The 16,740-nt window shown below is 29.3% G+C and overlaps 4 protein-coding genes across 4 annotated transcripts; 2 read left to right on the top strand and 2 right to left on the bottom strand.

Moving 5' to 3' along the window:
* Positions 1-4,764: 4,764 nt before the first annotated feature.
* Positions 4,765-5,698, bottom strand: K444DRAFT_564414 (uncharacterized protein; the record flags this gene model as incomplete). The annotated part of the gene is made up of 2 exons (XM_024877065.1): positions 5,151-5,698; positions 4,765-5,098 (listed from the first exon to the last, which is right to left on the bottom strand). Coding segments are annotated over exons 1-2 (774 nt in total), but the record flags the coding sequence as incomplete, so codon positions are not given.
* Positions 5,699-7,142: 1,444 nt separating this feature from the next.
* K444DRAFT_564413 (uncharacterized protein) lies at positions 7,143-8,474 on the top strand. Its single transcript, XM_024877064.1, has 4 exons — positions 7,143-7,263; positions 7,342-7,692; positions 7,744-8,106; positions 8,163-8,474. Exons 2-3 carry the CDS (start codon positions 7,479-7,481, stop codon positions 7,977-7,979), a joined length of 450 nt encoding a protein of 149 aa, XP_024734958.1. The 5' UTR covers positions 7,143-7,263; positions 7,342-7,478; the 3' UTR covers positions 7,980-8,106; positions 8,163-8,474.
* Positions 8,035-9,752, top strand: K444DRAFT_532820 (putative efflux pump antibiotic resistance protein; the record flags this gene model as incomplete). The annotated part of the gene is made up of 3 exons (XM_024875106.1): positions 8,035-8,106; positions 8,163-9,063; positions 9,112-9,752. Coding segments are annotated over 3 exons (1,614 nt in total), but the record flags the coding sequence as incomplete, so codon positions are not given.
* A 2,213-nt stretch (positions 9,753-11,965) lies between these two features.
* Positions 11,966-12,770, bottom strand: K444DRAFT_631406 (uncharacterized protein; the record flags this gene model as incomplete). Its single annotated transcript, XM_024883356.1, has 3 exons — positions 11,966-12,352; positions 12,519-12,525; positions 12,748-12,770. 3 exons carry the CDS (start codon positions 12,768-12,770, stop codon positions 11,966-11,968), a joined length of 417 nt encoding a protein of 138 aa, XP_024734956.1.
* Between the last annotated feature and the right edge of the window lie 3,970 nt (positions 12,771-16,740).

The following is a 16,740-nucleotide window of genomic DNA, read 5'->3' as shown; positions in this document are numbered from 1 at the left end:
TATTCTAGTTTTCTCTTTCTTAGCTTTGAATTATCTTTATAAGAAATCTTTTATTTTACTTTCTAAGCCCTAAATACTATACCTATAATATTTACTATTCTATTTAAAATTAAGAATATTTTTTCTTTTAGATATTTTTTCCGGATTTAAAAATAAGCTTTTTTACTAAAATTAATATTACTTTTATTCTGGTTTTTACTATAACTAAAAATAATATATAAATTAATAATATAACTTTATTTCTAAATACTAAAGCCTATTTCTAATTAAGGTCTAATTTATATTATTTTAGTATAATATTTCTTATTTTATTTCCTCTATTTCTTTTTCTTCTATAATTAGCTTCTATTTCTATTACTTTTATATATTATACTAATAATTATATCTTATAGCTAATCTATATTTAAATTACTAGATATATTAGAAATTAATATAAAATACTAAGATTAATACTTATATATTTTTAATATTTTAGTTTTAGGCTTAAAGTATTATAATAGCCCTTTTCTTTCCTAATTTACTAAACTAATAATCTGCTTTATAAATATTTCTTAGAACTTTATAAAAGTATTATCTTAATTATAAAGTTTCTATTCTTTCTATATTACTTATTATAAAATATATAAAAGAGAAACTATAATAAGACAAAAACCCATATAAAGTATATTAGAATATAAAACATAACTTAATAATAAAATAATAAATTAAAAATATAAATAATAAAATACAAATAATATATAATATATTAAAGCTTAATTAATTAAATACTTATAAGGAATTATTTTCTAAAACTATAGAAAAACAAGTTTTCTTATATAATTTCTATAAGTTATATATAAAAGGCTATAGCTTTTATTATATAACCTAAATCTTAAAATTTTTAAAATAATATAATTTTCAAAAAGTATAGCCTACTATATTATAATACTTTATTATAAAAATAATAAAACATATATTTAATTAATTATTACTTAGATTAAAAGAGTTTATAAGTTTTATAATATATAGAATATAGAATAATTTTTCGGGATTTATATAATTAAAGATTAAAAGACTAAAAAACTCTAACTAGTTTATAATACCTATATTAAAAAGATTACTAAGAAGTTTAGAATAATAAATAAAAAGTACTCTAGTATTTTATTACCTGAAATTAATTTTCAGAAATATAATAGTTAAGCTTATTTATATTAAATTAAAATATATTAGAAGAAAGTTAGATTACTACTTTATACTATAATTATAATTAGGCCGGATATAGCTTTTATTATATTAATATTCTCTTAGTTCTTAATAAATCCTATTCCAGAATATTTTATAGCTATAGATTAGGCTTTCTAATACCTGTTTAAAACTCGGTTTTTTATAATTTAGTATAATAGAAAATATAGAAAAATATAGCTATAAATTATATCTAATACTTTATATATAGATAATCTAAATATAAGATAATTAAACTATAGATATATAATTTCCTTATTTAGAGATTTAATATTATAAAAAGCTATTTAATAAAACTCTATAATTACTTCTTTAACTAAATTAGAAATATATAAAGTTACTTATATAATAAAAAAAACTATAGCTTTCTAGAAGCTATTTAGGGATCTATATTTAGATATTAGAAAGCTCTGAATTATATTCTATAATAATAAGTAAACTATTTAACTAATTATTAGAAAAAATAAAAGAATTACTATAAAGCTTTATTATATTAATATTTAGAATATATAGCTATATTAAAAGTATAATAAAGATATCTTTTAAGTTATATATCTTTAAATAAGTAATATATCTATAAATAAATTTATGAAAAATCTATTCTAATTTAAATTCGAGAATTTTAAAGCTTTATTAAATCTTTAAAATATTAGAATAAAGATCAAAATAATTAAATAATATAAAAAGAAGCTTTTATTTATATCTTTTATTTATAAAATCTATTAAAATAATAGAGCTTAAAAGCTAATAGTAAGAGATCTAAAGGCGTTTTATTATAATATTAATAAGTTTATATAAAAGGCCCTTTATCTAATTAGACTATTTCTTATTTTTCTTAATAGCCTCGTAAATTTTAGTAAAAGAGCTCTTATTACTATTTTCTTTATTAGATTTAGTAATCTCAAGTATAATATAAATAAAGTATCTAAAAATAAATAAATACTTTAAAATAGTTAGAATTTATAAAAGAGAATTAAGAAAAGAGAACTTATAGTATTTTTAATAATTAGAAGTTATATAAGAAAGAGCTATATAATAGAGATATAAGAAATTAGAATAACTAAATAAAAATAACTAGAAGTATATTTCTAGTAATAAGAATATCTACTAATAATATTATAGTAAGAACTATTATTCTTGCCTTTTAGAGTAAATAAGACTATATTAAGTTAAAACGAGCTTTGAAATAATATAGAGAACTTATAGTAACTTATATAAGGGATCTTTCTAAAACTAGTATAAGTAGAATAAGAAATATAAGGTTTTAATATAAACTTCTTTATTTTTAGTAAAGAAGTACTAGAAGTATTAGAAGATATTACAGGAATCTAAACCTTAATATTCTATTAAAAGTAAGCTTTATATTAATAGTTAAGAGCTATACTTATAGCAGACTTACGAGCTACTTAATACTATTTAAAATTAGTAAAAGATAAAGTAAGAATATATTTTGAATTAAAAATACCGTGAATTTGCAAGCCGGAATTAATTTAATAGTAGTATAAAAAAAGATAAAAGTTATATTTATAATAATTAGAAGCTTGAAAAGGGATTTCTGGAAGAATATTAAAGAAGAGTATTTAATTAGAGGCTCTAGAGTTAGTAAAAAGAGGGGGTTTATATAGGGATCTCCTGAAATTTAGTAATCTGGAGAAATAATATATACTAAATCTATTCGGATTAGAATATTAATACAGCTTTATAAAACTTATATATTAGACGAATTTTACTATTTTAAAGCTCTCTAATTAGGTAAAACTGGTAGAATACAGTATTATACTTTTCTGGAAGATATATTATAGTAAGAATTACTAAGTTAGGGCTAGTATAATTACTTTACTTAGTTAGAATCTATATATTTATTTCCTGAAATTTTATACTTTACTTAAGCTCTTTTCTAGCTAGTTTAATAAACTCTTTTACTATTTAATATAACTTTCTACTCTATAATCTTTATATATATTATTTAGAAATTAGAATTATAATATTATAATATTAATATATAATTCCTAAATTTATTAAAATATTTATAATATTTAAAATTATATAATTATATTTTATATTTTATATTTTATTATTTATATTTTATTACTTATATTTTATTATTTATATTTTATTACTTATATTTTATTACTTATATTTTATTATTTTTAAGTTCTATAATTAAATATATAATTCCCGAAATAATAACTATATTAATAAATATATTATTAGAAGAAAATATTATATATAATTAAAGTATAAATATATAAAAAATAATTATTAAAAATGAAATTATTAGTTCTTTTACTTTTATTAATATTAAAATAATATTATTTATTAATTAAAAGCTAAATTTTAAAAATAATTAAATTATAAAAATTAAGTTCTTTTAAATTACTAAAGAACTAATATTTATAAAAGAAACTATTATTTACTTTAATTAAAAGCTAAATTTCGAGATTAATTAAATTATTAAAAATACGAGTTTGTTTTTCTTTTAAATTAATAAAGTAAAATTAATTATTAAATTTATTATATTTAAATTTAGTAAATTATAATTAATTATTATAAGCTATTATATACTATATATTATTAGAAATATAAGAGCTTAATATACTATAATAATACTAAAATAATATAATATAAAGATTTTTATTTCTTATTTTATAAAAAAAAGTAAAATTAGCTAAAATATTACGTGGCACCAGTCACGTGGCACCACTGCACGTGACTTAGCGTGTAGCCAGTGCTTTTAGCCCGGCAGATAGCCTTTAGCTCAATTCAAGCTCTTTACTACTATTATAATATTACCTTATTATAATATAAAATAACTAAAATACTAGTTTAATAAGTAAATCAATTAAGTAATAGCTAACTTTATATAATTTCAATTAGTATTATTATAATCTCAAGCTCTTTATTAATTTTTATTTATATAAAACTCGATTCTTATTTAGACTATTCTAGTAAATAGTCTATATCCCCCCTCGTACTTTGAGAGTCAAGAATGTTACTATATCCCAAACATCTTTATAATTGTCAAGTACAATTCAAGAGAAATCTTCAGCTTTTGGAAATAAGACTAGAGGTTAAGCTTCAATTCTTGATACGAAAGGAAGTTAGGCGTTCTTTTAGGTTCGGGATCGAATTAGCGATCTCGGTTAAACCCCTAGCGTAAGTCTGAGTAAGTGCGAGCCGGTAGAAATGTGGCTCTTAATTATGGCTTTCGAAATTTCAATACTGAGATACGTCCAGAGATAACGGCTTTGCGGAGTTCGAGTGTAGGTTCGGTTGTAAGAGAGAGGTCTGGCTGGCATTGTGGGGAGGGATTGAATAGCTCCGCGTTACATATTATTGGGCGAAGATGGGGTGGCTGGCAAGTCACGCCTTTTTTTACTTTGCGCCATTCCAATTGAAACATCTTCGAATCGCAAATGGTATTTAAAAAAAAGCACCTAACGATTCAATTCATAACTATATACTATGCCCGTTTCCCGGAGACACAGCTTGTTTAGCTAGCTGGAGACTTTGATACGTATAAATTGTCTGCAACGTCGTCAAAATTGTTGTTATCACGCCGAAGAAAATGGTAAGAATCAAGATTACCACTGCAAACCAGAAAGTGTACCACTGCAGCCGATTCCTCCTATCCGACCAGATGTGTCGAACACCAGGACCAGGGGCCTGGAACTCGAGCTGTAGACGAGAGAGGCGACCCCGCCAGTGGTGAAATTGGTCAAGATGAGCATGGCCAGGGTATTCGAAGAGGTTATCGTGAAGATGGAGTTTCTGAGATTTGCGGAGAAACTTCTCGGTGGCGAAATTCCAATTTGGAAATAGGATACTCAAGGAGAGCAAGGTCTCTTCTACCAGAGGTCGAGGAAGGATCGAAACGCTTATTTCCATATCAGTAATGTTCAAAATCATGAGTTCTGCCCGAATTATACCTTTCTAAATGATCGAGAAGGCATTGGCTTAGAGAGTAGACACAGACGATCCGATTCTCAATGTCATATTTCAGATGGTCTTCGAGCTGATAGGTCCAGGAGACTCGAATCCCACACATGCGATAAAGATTGACTGCAGTAAAGTTGCTCTCTAGCGGCAAGCCAGGATCAGAACTGTGGCTTCGTGGCGAAGGGAAATGTTGTGTAAGAAAGTCTTGAACTGTTGAAGTGTCGTCCCATTGGAGAGTCTTGGCTGCGGGCGAAAAGTCCGAATTCTGTACTCGAATTGTGAGCCACAAGCGTAGCAAGACATCGATCGAGTTGTTGATCTTATCTTGAGGCTCATTCCTATGCTTTGGGCACTTTTTGAGTGCGGATCGTGCCTGTGGGCGGTCGAAGTTTGGTGTGTCCTTGCATAATTCCCAGAATACGTCAACCATGTGAAGTAGGTCTTCGTGCGAGTTGATGGAAAGGGTATTAATCTCTTTTGAAGAGAATCCAACGAACAAGGCGTGGCACGTCGTATTGTAATATTCAAAGTAAGTATCGTAGTGCTCGAGAATTACAGCCTCCCCTGGCTTTCGCCAGAAACGCGAAACGATCTTTTTCTTGAGTAACTCTGGCGGGTCTTCGGAAAGGCTTGTTGTTGAGTCCATTTTTTATGACAGAGATATCTGGTGAATTTGCGGGGTTTTAATTCGAGCCAGTTGAGATGGGGCCTCCTGGGTAATTATTTTCTGCCCGAACCAATTTTGGTGTTGGGTGTTCTGGTAAGGCTGATTCGCGAGGCAGCTTCACGTCAAAGTGGCGGTCAGCTGAACAATTGGTTATTGCTTTTGTTGCAATCCGCCACTCAAGCCGGGCGTCACTGTATCAGTGATTCAGCCCAGGGTTCAGCCTAAATAATTTCTGTATTCATAATTCTATATCTTTTGACATCAATCTAAAGTGATAGTGATCAAGCACAAAGGAATCTCCGTGGAAGTGGCAAGGGCTCTCAGAGATCATCAATGATGTTCGCCTTGAGAGAGAGCCTACGGGCGTCCTCAACAGATCTCGACGCCATTGGATGTCACTCAAAACGCGTTCAATGGACTGCCGCATGTACCAAGTCATATCCAAAAGCCGGATCCTCGCGTCAAAGTCCACGACTTAGGTGGTGGTCGAGCTCGATTTGGGGGACGACTATTCAAGCGCGGTCAAATATCTGCAGCCCCGAGGCCCCGTAGCCACACTTCTTGGCCTTTCTCAAATACATTGCACATCAACGATAGAGTCCGAACAAGCTCCTTACCAGCAGCCGTGCAGAGTGAAAACACACGAAGCAAAGCAGATTTGGACCCGAGTCCAGGTTCATTGCCTTCTGGGGACGGTTTGATCGATTCTCAAGACCAAGGTCCGTCAGATGAGCAGCCAGACACCACGGACCCGCTGCATCCCAGCCCAACCGTTAGACCAGAGCTTGAAGCTGGCCTTCCGTCTCTTCCAACAGTCGGCACGCAAGATCTTTGTGCCAGCTCTCAACGCCCCTTGCATTGCTTGGCCGACAACTGCTACATAGCCATCGACGTACCAGTTCCAAAGCGGTTCGAGCTAGGATCTAACTCAGATCTCAAGATACGACTTCAAAACTTCCTACAATCCTTGAAATGGACTACCACAACAGGTGTTATTATTGACTGTGTTTATGCAAGCACCAGGCCTGACCCCATGGAACTGAAACCCACGATCCTATTCTTATGTCTCACTAGAGAGCAACATCGGGTCATCTCATCGGCTCTTAGGCAGATGGCCGGGGGGGGTATTGAAGTGGTGCCTTCAGTGGACTACCGACATGTTGTCTTGGTACAAGAGACTCAACTTTGCGCTTCTGGTGTCAGCGAGCCCATGGATCCTGGAGCCTTTCCTGGTCAGGTAGTCCGGGGTTATCTCAACAATGGCTCATCAATATGTGGCGTGTTATGCAGTGGATCTAATATGTGGAGTGGCGCTAAATGCACATTGGGTGGACTAATTGTCGTGGATGGGTGCGTGTTTGGATTGACCACGTCGCATTCACTTTTAGGGCCGGACTACATACCCGACAGAGACATAGATGTTCAGGATGCACAGAGTAAGTCTTCTTCCTTGCCGATCTTTATGCTGGGCATGCCTACCATCCAATGTTCAGATATATCCTGATTATATTTAGTCCCCACGCCCGTTGGAAACATCCACTCATACAGGTTTCTTTCGATCGCCAGTTCCCAGGTTTCTTTTGATGGCCAATCCGCATCCACAGATGTCCCATATGGTCAAGACTGGGCACTGGTTAGCATTCAAGCTCCGATGTACAGCCCGAACACGGTGCAACTCCCGGGAAGGTCCGAGCAGACATCGATTAACGACTACCTCCTCCACGAAGAGCTTGTGCACGGTCCTGTGCATGTTATCTCAGGGACCAGCGGAGTCTTGGAAGGCTACCTAAGTCCAGGTTCTGCATATTGGATGTTTGAAGACTTTGAGTTTGAAGTCAGGACGGTATTTTTGGACAAGCAACTGAGTAAGTGTATTAAGGTTGCTTAAATCCGATGCGGCTGATGATTCCTCTTAGATAACGGAGACTCGGGATCTTGGGTAATTCGAGACAACAGGCTCTGTGGCTACATCCTGTCTAGAGCTGTGGAGCAGCCGTGGGGATATATGCTTCCAATTGAGCCCGTACTTCGTGACATCCTCAAAACCTTGGACGGCCGTGCATCGTTTGAGATTCCGTCCGAAGCAACGGTGCAACAACTACGACAAAGAATAACCCTGTTTATTGGGGGATACAGTTCAAAAGAGGCCTAAGATTGGCTCTGAAAATGACCTTCAAATCCGGTCTAGCAGTGACACTGCATGCGAAGAGTATCCCCACGGTGTAAAGCTTACTGCTCTTACCTTCGCCTGCTATCTCTGTACATATTTGACAGCCAGTGTAAGCCAAGACCCACAATTTTGCGCTTGCAACCACTACTAACTCCGAAAATTCAGGACGTAAATATGATTTCGACAGCAGTTCCTAAAATCACGACGGCTTTCAAATCTCTCGATGACATAGGATGGTACACGAGTGCCTACTTGCTCACACTTGGCATTTCCCAATTGCTCTGGGATGCACTGTACCCCATATGCTCCCTAAAGTGGACTTTCATCAGCTGTTTAGCCGTGTTCACGGCCGGAAGTGCCATCTGCAGTTCCGCAACCTCGAGCATCATGTTGATCGTTGGACGTGGCGTTACAGGTTTTGGATCTGGAGGCATATTATCTGGAGCTCTGAGAATTATTGAATACTCGGTCCCTTTAAAAAGGCGCCTTACATACACTGGATTAACCGTTGCGTATGGTATGACATGTGTTGTTGCACCTATCATTGCTGGAGCCTTGACAGACAGTGTGTCTTGGAGATGGTGCTTCTACCTTCAAATCCCTGTTGCTGTAGTTGTCATTCTTATTGTCGTCCTCAATTTTCCATCCCCCCAGCTTGATGATATTGGGGGTTCGCTGGCGCGCGTGAAGAAAATTGATCTAGAAGGAAAAATCTTGTTGATTTCCTCTGTCACTTGTCTTATCCTAGCTTTGAATTGGGGCGGGAGCAAACACCCTTGGGGTGGAGTGACCATGGTTTGGCTGTTCGACGGTTTCGTCACTCTGTTCATGATCTTCTATTGTGTCCAGGTATTCCGGCCAGAAGACGCGACAATTCCTCTGAGCCTAATCGGCAAACGCTGTCTTATTGCTGCCTTTTTGTTCTCCTTCGCCATGGGATCAGCCGTTCATGTTATCCACAGCTATCTCCCTATCTGGTTTCAGGCGGTGAAAGGTGCCTCCGCTTTAGAGTCAGGCTTAATGATTTTGCCTCTAGACTTGGGAATATTCGTCGGTTCATTGATAGGTATATTCTTTGCATGTTGCTTAAATTTCAAGGCTAACCTTGTCGCAGGTGGTGTGGCTGTGATAAGTATTGGATACTGTCCGCCATTTATGATTATATCCTCTGTACTTAGTGCTGTTGGTTTTGGTATGGTTTCTACCTTTCATCCAGACACCAATTACCCAGCTTGGATCGGATATGAAGCAATGGCAGGCATCGGGCTTGGCTTAGGAGTACAGATGCCACTCATCGCAGTACAGCTAGCCCTCGCCGTGAATGAAGTGCCAAAGGGAACGTCAATTGTTTTATTCGCATACAATATCGGAGGTGCACTCTTTGTTTCTGCCGGCCAGAATCTTTTTATCAATAAGCTTGTGTCTGGTCTGAAGAACACCGTTCCAGAGCTGGATCCCCAGACCGTCCTGGCCAATGGCGCCACTTCCCTCGATAAATGGATGTCTACGCAGTTCCTACAAGGCGTCAAACGCGTTTATAACGACGCTCTTATTCGGCCATATAGAGCAGCAGCTATCATTGCTGCTATAGCAATTTTTGGAAGTCTAGTAATGGAATGGAAATACACGAAAATAAAGAAGAACTCAGAGTTAGCACAGTATATTCCTTTACTTAGTTTGAGGCCAGAACTAAACTTTAATCTCGATAATAAACTACAAGTTAAGGATAAAAACAAATTTGTATCTAAAGTATAATTAAGGAATTAAGCAAGATTTTAAACTTTTATTAATTATTATATATTTTTATTATATTTATTTAAAAGTAATAAACAAGTATTATTTAAATTAATAACTTTTATATTATTTATATATATTATAATATTTTAAAGTTTTTTTTAATTTTATATTTCTATTACTAATTAGTCTTTATTTTTTTAAATAATAAAAGCTATTTTATATAAAGTTATTACTTTAATTAATTCTTTCAAAGTTTATTTATAGCTTATTATTATTAGGGTTTATATTTTAGTAATAATAATATCTTTTTAATATATAGCTTTATTTTTATAAAAGCTATTTTTTAATATTATATTTAATTATTAATTAAAAAAGAATTAAGGATTTATATTTATTATTAATATTATATATAATACTTTACTTTTTCTTTTAAGTAATAATAGTTATTTTATATAAAAAAAATCTTTTATTAATACTGATTAAAGCTTATTTATAAGTTATTTTTATTTAAATATTATATTAAAGTTAAAGTTTTTAATTAATAAGCTTAAAAAGGCTATTATAATTTAAGCAAGTTTATTTAATTAAAATTTCTTGCTTTTTAATTTTACGTTTTCTTTATTATTATTATTTCTTTAATTACTTTTTATTATTAGAAAATAATTAAAATTCTAATTAAATATAATAAATTTATTTAAAGTTATTATTTATTTCTTTTTCTTTTTAACTATTATATAATAATTCACTAATTATAAACTTTTGAAACTTTATTTTTATTAAAACTTAAAATTAAAGATTTATATTTATTATTTATATTATTAATAATTAGTTATAATATTAAAAGTTATTATATTTATATTACTAATATTATTACTAGAACTTTATTTTTTTCTTGAATTTAATATATTATATTTAATAAGAAGATTTCGCTTTTTAGTTAAGTTTATTTATTTAGTAATTAATATTTCTTATTTCTTATAATAATATATATCTCTTATTTAAAATCAATATTATTTGCTTTAAATTAATAGCAAATACCTTATCTTATTTAATTTTATACTAGTTATATATATAAGAAACGCATTAAAAATCCGGATATAATTATTATATATTATTATATATAAATATACTAGATTATATTAGGCTATATTATTTCATATACTTATATATATTTCTCTCTTTAGTAATCTCGAAATAAAAGTTACTTTAATTTGCTTTTTAAACTTAGAACTAAGCCTTATAATACTTATAATATATAATAAATTTATAAGTTTTTACTTTTATTTAATAATTATAATTAATTATAGTTCTAATTAAATTAAATCAAATTTAAAATCAAGCTAATTAAGTTATTATTAATTTTATTTAATTTTAATTAAAGCTATTTTTTAATATATTAAATAAATAGTAATTAGATTTAGTATATTAAATAAATAAAATAGAATAATAGCTATTACTTTTATTTTATTTATATATTATTCAAGTTATTTATAAATAACTTGAATAACGCACGTGATCTGTACACGTGATTGAGCTAGCCTAATCGGGTAAGGCTTTGGGGGGGGGGCCGCACCTAGTATTATCTCGCTATTTAATTAGGTAATAATAGTACTTAATAAGCGAATTAAACCTTAGTAATAGTTAGTTTATTTATTATAGAAAATCTGTATTTAAATAGATTTATATAAGTATTAGCTTATCTTATATAAGGCTGCTTAATAAATATATTAGTTCTTTTTTTTTAAATTTAAATATATATCTATTTACTATAATTAATTAACTTCTATATAACTTTCATATAATTATTTATAGTTATTTATATTATTTATAAATAATTATTCTATTTTACTCAAGTTATTTAAGATATATATTACTTATATTCTATTTAAGTTAATTATGAATTATTTATAAATAACTTAAATAACTTGAATAATTCTATAATATACTAATTAGATTAGATCTTAGCAAATTTCATTTAAATACCCTAAGATTTCCCCGGTCTCGTTTATCTCGGATTTTTAAGTCCAAGTACCATATAGAATTAATACTATATAAATTGAATTAAAGGCATGAGTAGCGTAAGGCATTAAAAGAGAAAAACCACTACACAACCTGCAATTCCCCCGAACCACCGAGAATCTGTTATTGCAAATCTTTCTTCTCAAAATACCGCTTTTTATTTGTACGTATGCCCTGGCTAGTACTCTCTCTCAAACATCTATTAAATGCTTCTAAGGAACAGGGCGTGGGACAGTCTGTAAGCTTCGCTTGATTAAATCCAGCTCGTATAATATTCTGGCCAGATGGTGGCTAGTAGGTCTATAGCCCTTCATTTTTGACATATTGAGGCTAATTTCCCCGAAGGCCGTCTCTTTCTGTTCTTCTCGCTGGGAAGTCTGGCCCTGGCACAAACGGGATGCAACATTTGGTTTCTCTTGAGCCAAAACACGTTCCATGAGTACAGCCCAACTTGCATTTGCGGTCCCGCCGGCAGAATTATTACGGCAACAGGTTATTGCTGTGAGGTCTCTGTAACGGAGGGCTGGGGCGTCCAAGCACCATGCTATTACGGCGACAAAGTCGGCACCGGCAAATGCGATCATAGCGCGCCAATTAGTCTATATGACTTCGAGATATATCAGATCTCGACGGAGGGCGAGGCGTGTTCAGACTCCGAAGGAGATATTTGCTGGAACTCCTGAGGGATTAGTTAATTATGTCAATTATATTAGTGTTCAAGCACTTCGAACCTCGTATTAGCCTTCCACAGGCTAGAAAAATTACCATTGCACTAGAACGAGTTAGTTAGCTATAGGTTAGACAACGAGTATTTTGATAGTTCTTTTTACAATACCTTTATTCAAAGTTAGCATCTCGTCCTAAACGCTGTGCATTATTCTCTGCTAGATATTCGTTGTATTATTAAACACCCTATACAGAGTGCATCCTATATTTGTGTCCAAAATATATATAAGGTTGCGAGAATATTTTAGGACCAAAGTTACTAATTTACCAAGAATTACTCGTTCGGCCCATAGTAAAGGCAATTTACCATGTTTTTACTCTAGCCCATAGTCGATTAATTAGAAGATAAGTCCCCGAAAGGCTTCTAAGCCTTACTCGGTATTATTCTGCCGGCCCGCGCTATTTTCTATAAAAGCAAGGGTCTCGGATTAGGAACCAGGTTATATTTTTATAGGCCCAGTTATTATTTAAAGAAATTCTAAGGCTAATTAATATAATAGGCCACTCTTCTAATATAAATATATAACTTATTATTTATTTCTTGGCTTTAGTTATATAATAAAGTATAAAAATCAAATTCTTTTTACTTATTATAATTCTTATATAATTACTATATTAATATTATAATACTAAAGCTATTATATTAAAGAACTATTCTATATTTAATTTGTTCTTTTTTTCTTTTTTTCTTAATTTAATATTTATTAAATAATTATTCTTAGTTATATAACTAGTAATAGTAATATTACTTAAGTAAATATTTATTAGAAATATTATTAGTTATAAATAAAGAAGCTTATTCTTATTAATTATTATTAGTTATATAAGTTATAATAAGTTTTATATGAATTAGAGATTTAAATAACAAGAAAAATTATAGAAGTTTTTTTTATATATTATATTAAACTATTTAAGATTTTAATTTGAGTTCTAACTTTTATTCTTACTCTCCGGTCTTATTTTTTAAACTTACTTTCCAGAAGAAGTACTAATTTTTACTAGTATATATATACCGAGCCTCTATATAACCTCGAAATAGAAGTTATATTATTAGAAATACTTCACGAATTACGAAACTTATCTCCTTTTCCCGTTACTTAGAGTTTATATACTACTTGCAAGCATTTTTGTACCCGGTTTTAGCCAGCTTACTATACTTATTAGTAATACTAATTCCGATATCCCAGTAACTCTAATATCGATTTTTTAGTCTATATATTATATTAAAAAATAACTATATATCTAATAAAAATAACTTTTATATATAATTATAAATTATAATAGATTCTATAATTATATAAGATAGTATAATAGTACCTATTATAATAGCTAGTATAAGGATATAATCTACTAAGGATAGAATATTAGAAATAGATATAAAATAAAGCTAAGCCGGAATTATTTAGACGGAATAATACTAAAGATTAAAGTATTCTCTCTATTTTATTCTATAGCTTAGTATTTTCTAATATATAAGATTCTTTAAACTTTAAGTCTTTAATTATTATATTAATTCCGCTATTATATAATACTAAGCTTATTTGACTCGGCCTATAGAGGCAATATAATACTACTAGTAAAAGACTTGTATTTATTTTTGGGAAATAAAAACAGAATACTGCTTTTAATATTTAATAATCTCCTTGAACTATAAAGAACTAGAGAGCTTAACTAGAAGTATAATATTCTCTATAATCTAGTTAACCTCGAAGTCTAACTCTTAACTAAAGCAGATAATATTCCCTTAATACTAATAAAAGTAAAAGAACTAGCTTCTTTCCCTAGTATAGAAAGAATTAGTAATAGTCTACTAATTTAAAATAAGAAAAAATTATAGTCGGTTTTAGTCTACTAACTTAAAACTAAATAAAATAATAATTAGTTATAGTTTACTAATATTAAATAAGAAGAACTTATTTAGTATTTATCTCTATAGCTAATACCTCTTCTAAAGCTATTATAAATAGCCCGGGGCCAAGTACTACTATTATAGATATATTAGATAAGAGGCCCTAGTATAATGAAATAGAGAAGCCGGATTTTAATATTATAAATCTATACTATTAGGAAAGCTATTATAATATTATTTCGGAAGAAGATATTAAGAAATAGCTAGCCGACTTGAAATTTAAAATTAGTATAAATACTCTGAAAATAGATAAGGCCTAGTAAAGATTATTTATATAAGATAACTTTATTAATAAATCTTGCCTTATAGCTAATAAATAAGCGAAATATTATTAGAAATTCTATTTATATATTAATTAACTTACTAAGAAAGTTAATAAGCTAGAGGTAATTACTAGTTAACTTTATATAAAAGAAAGACTAATATAAGAAGAAGTAATAAAGTAGAGATCTAAATAGGTAAATATTTAGGAATACTATAGATTCCTATTAGGAGAACTATTTGGGGGCTAATATTAAGGCTTCCTCTTGCTTTTAATCTATAGTAATTAATTATAGCTTATTAGAATTAAGGATTCCGCTCTATTTATAAATAAGAATAATTACTAGATTAATAATTAGATATTTAATATAAGAAATAAACTAATATAGAACTCTTCTGAATTTAATAGCAAATTACTAAAAAAAAATTTATATAATATAACTAGTTACCAGAAATGCCTGTAACTTTATCTATAATTAACTAGAACCTGAATTAGTTAGATAGATCTTAACTATTAAATAAATTTTTAAGATCCTCTAGTAAGCTTATAATAAAAGTAAAGAAATAGAGTACTAGGAAATAAAAGAGATATACTAGTACCTAAAATAAAGAGATAAGCTATTTCCGGTATTCTAAGTAAAGTTTATTTACTTAATAATAAAATTAGAAAAGTTACTAGATAACTAATATAATAATTTAATAGATAAAATAAATCTCGAGCTACTTAAAAGCTTAAGTAATAAGAAGTTTAATACTTCTAGGAACCTTACTAAATAATATATAAAATAAAAGAATAGGCTTCTCTTAATTAAAAATTAGTAATTCTAGAAGAAATAACTAGTAGAAACCACTTACTATTAAATATTACCTCGGGCTAGAAAGCCTATCGGAATTCAAGGAACTATAGTAATTCTATATTTAATAGATTAATCTTAGTAGCTAGTATTTTTATAGCTAAAGAAGGCAGTCTGCCGAGAATTTAAAAAGAGACTAGACTAGCTAGAGAGTCTTTATTATTATAGCTATAAAAAGCCTGGATATATAAAAAGTATCTATTCTAACTTTAATAAGATTATATCTATTAAAGAGAACTATTTAGAAAAAGCCGATAATTTAGAAATAAATAACGAGAATACTAACTCTTATTTACTATTTAATAAAAAGTATAATATTAATAAGTCGAGAAAAGTCTAGTTCTAGATATAAAGGTAGCTTTTCTAAAATAAGAACTTTACTAAGAACCTATAGATCTTACTTAGCTAATTAGCGGGAACTAGTTTCTTATTAATTATTAAGTATATTAGAAAAGCAAAACTATAATCTTCTAGTACTTAATAAATACTAGAATAAATATATATATTCTAATTAACTAAAAGTATATTTGCCCTCTAATAAAAGTATTATAAATGCCTTTATATAAATTCAAAACCCTTATTTCCTTATAAGGTTTTAATAAATAACCTAGTAAAGCTATTTAATATCTAGCTACTATAAATCTAACTATTAATTAATACTCTCAAACTCGATAATACCTACTTATTACTAATTTTAGCTCTTATAATATAATTCTGGAAAGAAAATAACTAGTAAAGTATAATATCTTATTAGACTATTAACGGAATTAATTTTATTAGCTAGATCTTATTTAGAAAATCCAATATTTTAATAAGAAATTTTAAAAAAAAATTTATTTTAAAGATATTCTAACTAGAATTCTAAAAAGAACTAGTAAAACCAGATCCGAGAAATAAAAAGATATACTTCTTATCTTTTTATAAGAAAAGCCAAATATTAGGTAAGAAAGAAAGAGCTAGATCTTAATACTCTTAAAATAATTAAGCTACTAGATTATTTCTACTATTTTATTAGAGTAGCTACTTTCTAATTAAATACTAAAGATTCCGGTAACTTAATTAGATTAGTTACTATTAATAAAATTAACTATATATTTAAGAAACAGAATTATAAATTAAAGAAATATTTACTATTACCTATAGTAATTAGATAACTAATACTATAGCCTACCGGATATTATACTCAAACTAGTAACCTAATATATTTCCTGAATATAGATAAACCTAATACCCTTAG

This window comes from Hyaloscypha bicolor (assembly GCF_002865645.1).
Source record: "Hyaloscypha bicolor E unplaced genomic scaffold K444scaffold_107, whole genome shotgun sequence".
NCBI classification, from domain to species: domain Eukaryota; kingdom Fungi; phylum Ascomycota; class Leotiomycetes; order Helotiales; family Hyaloscyphaceae; genus Hyaloscypha; species Hyaloscypha bicolor.
The sequence above is the reverse complement of the archived record's forward strand: the minus strand, read 5'-3'. Positions and strand labels throughout refer to the sequence as shown.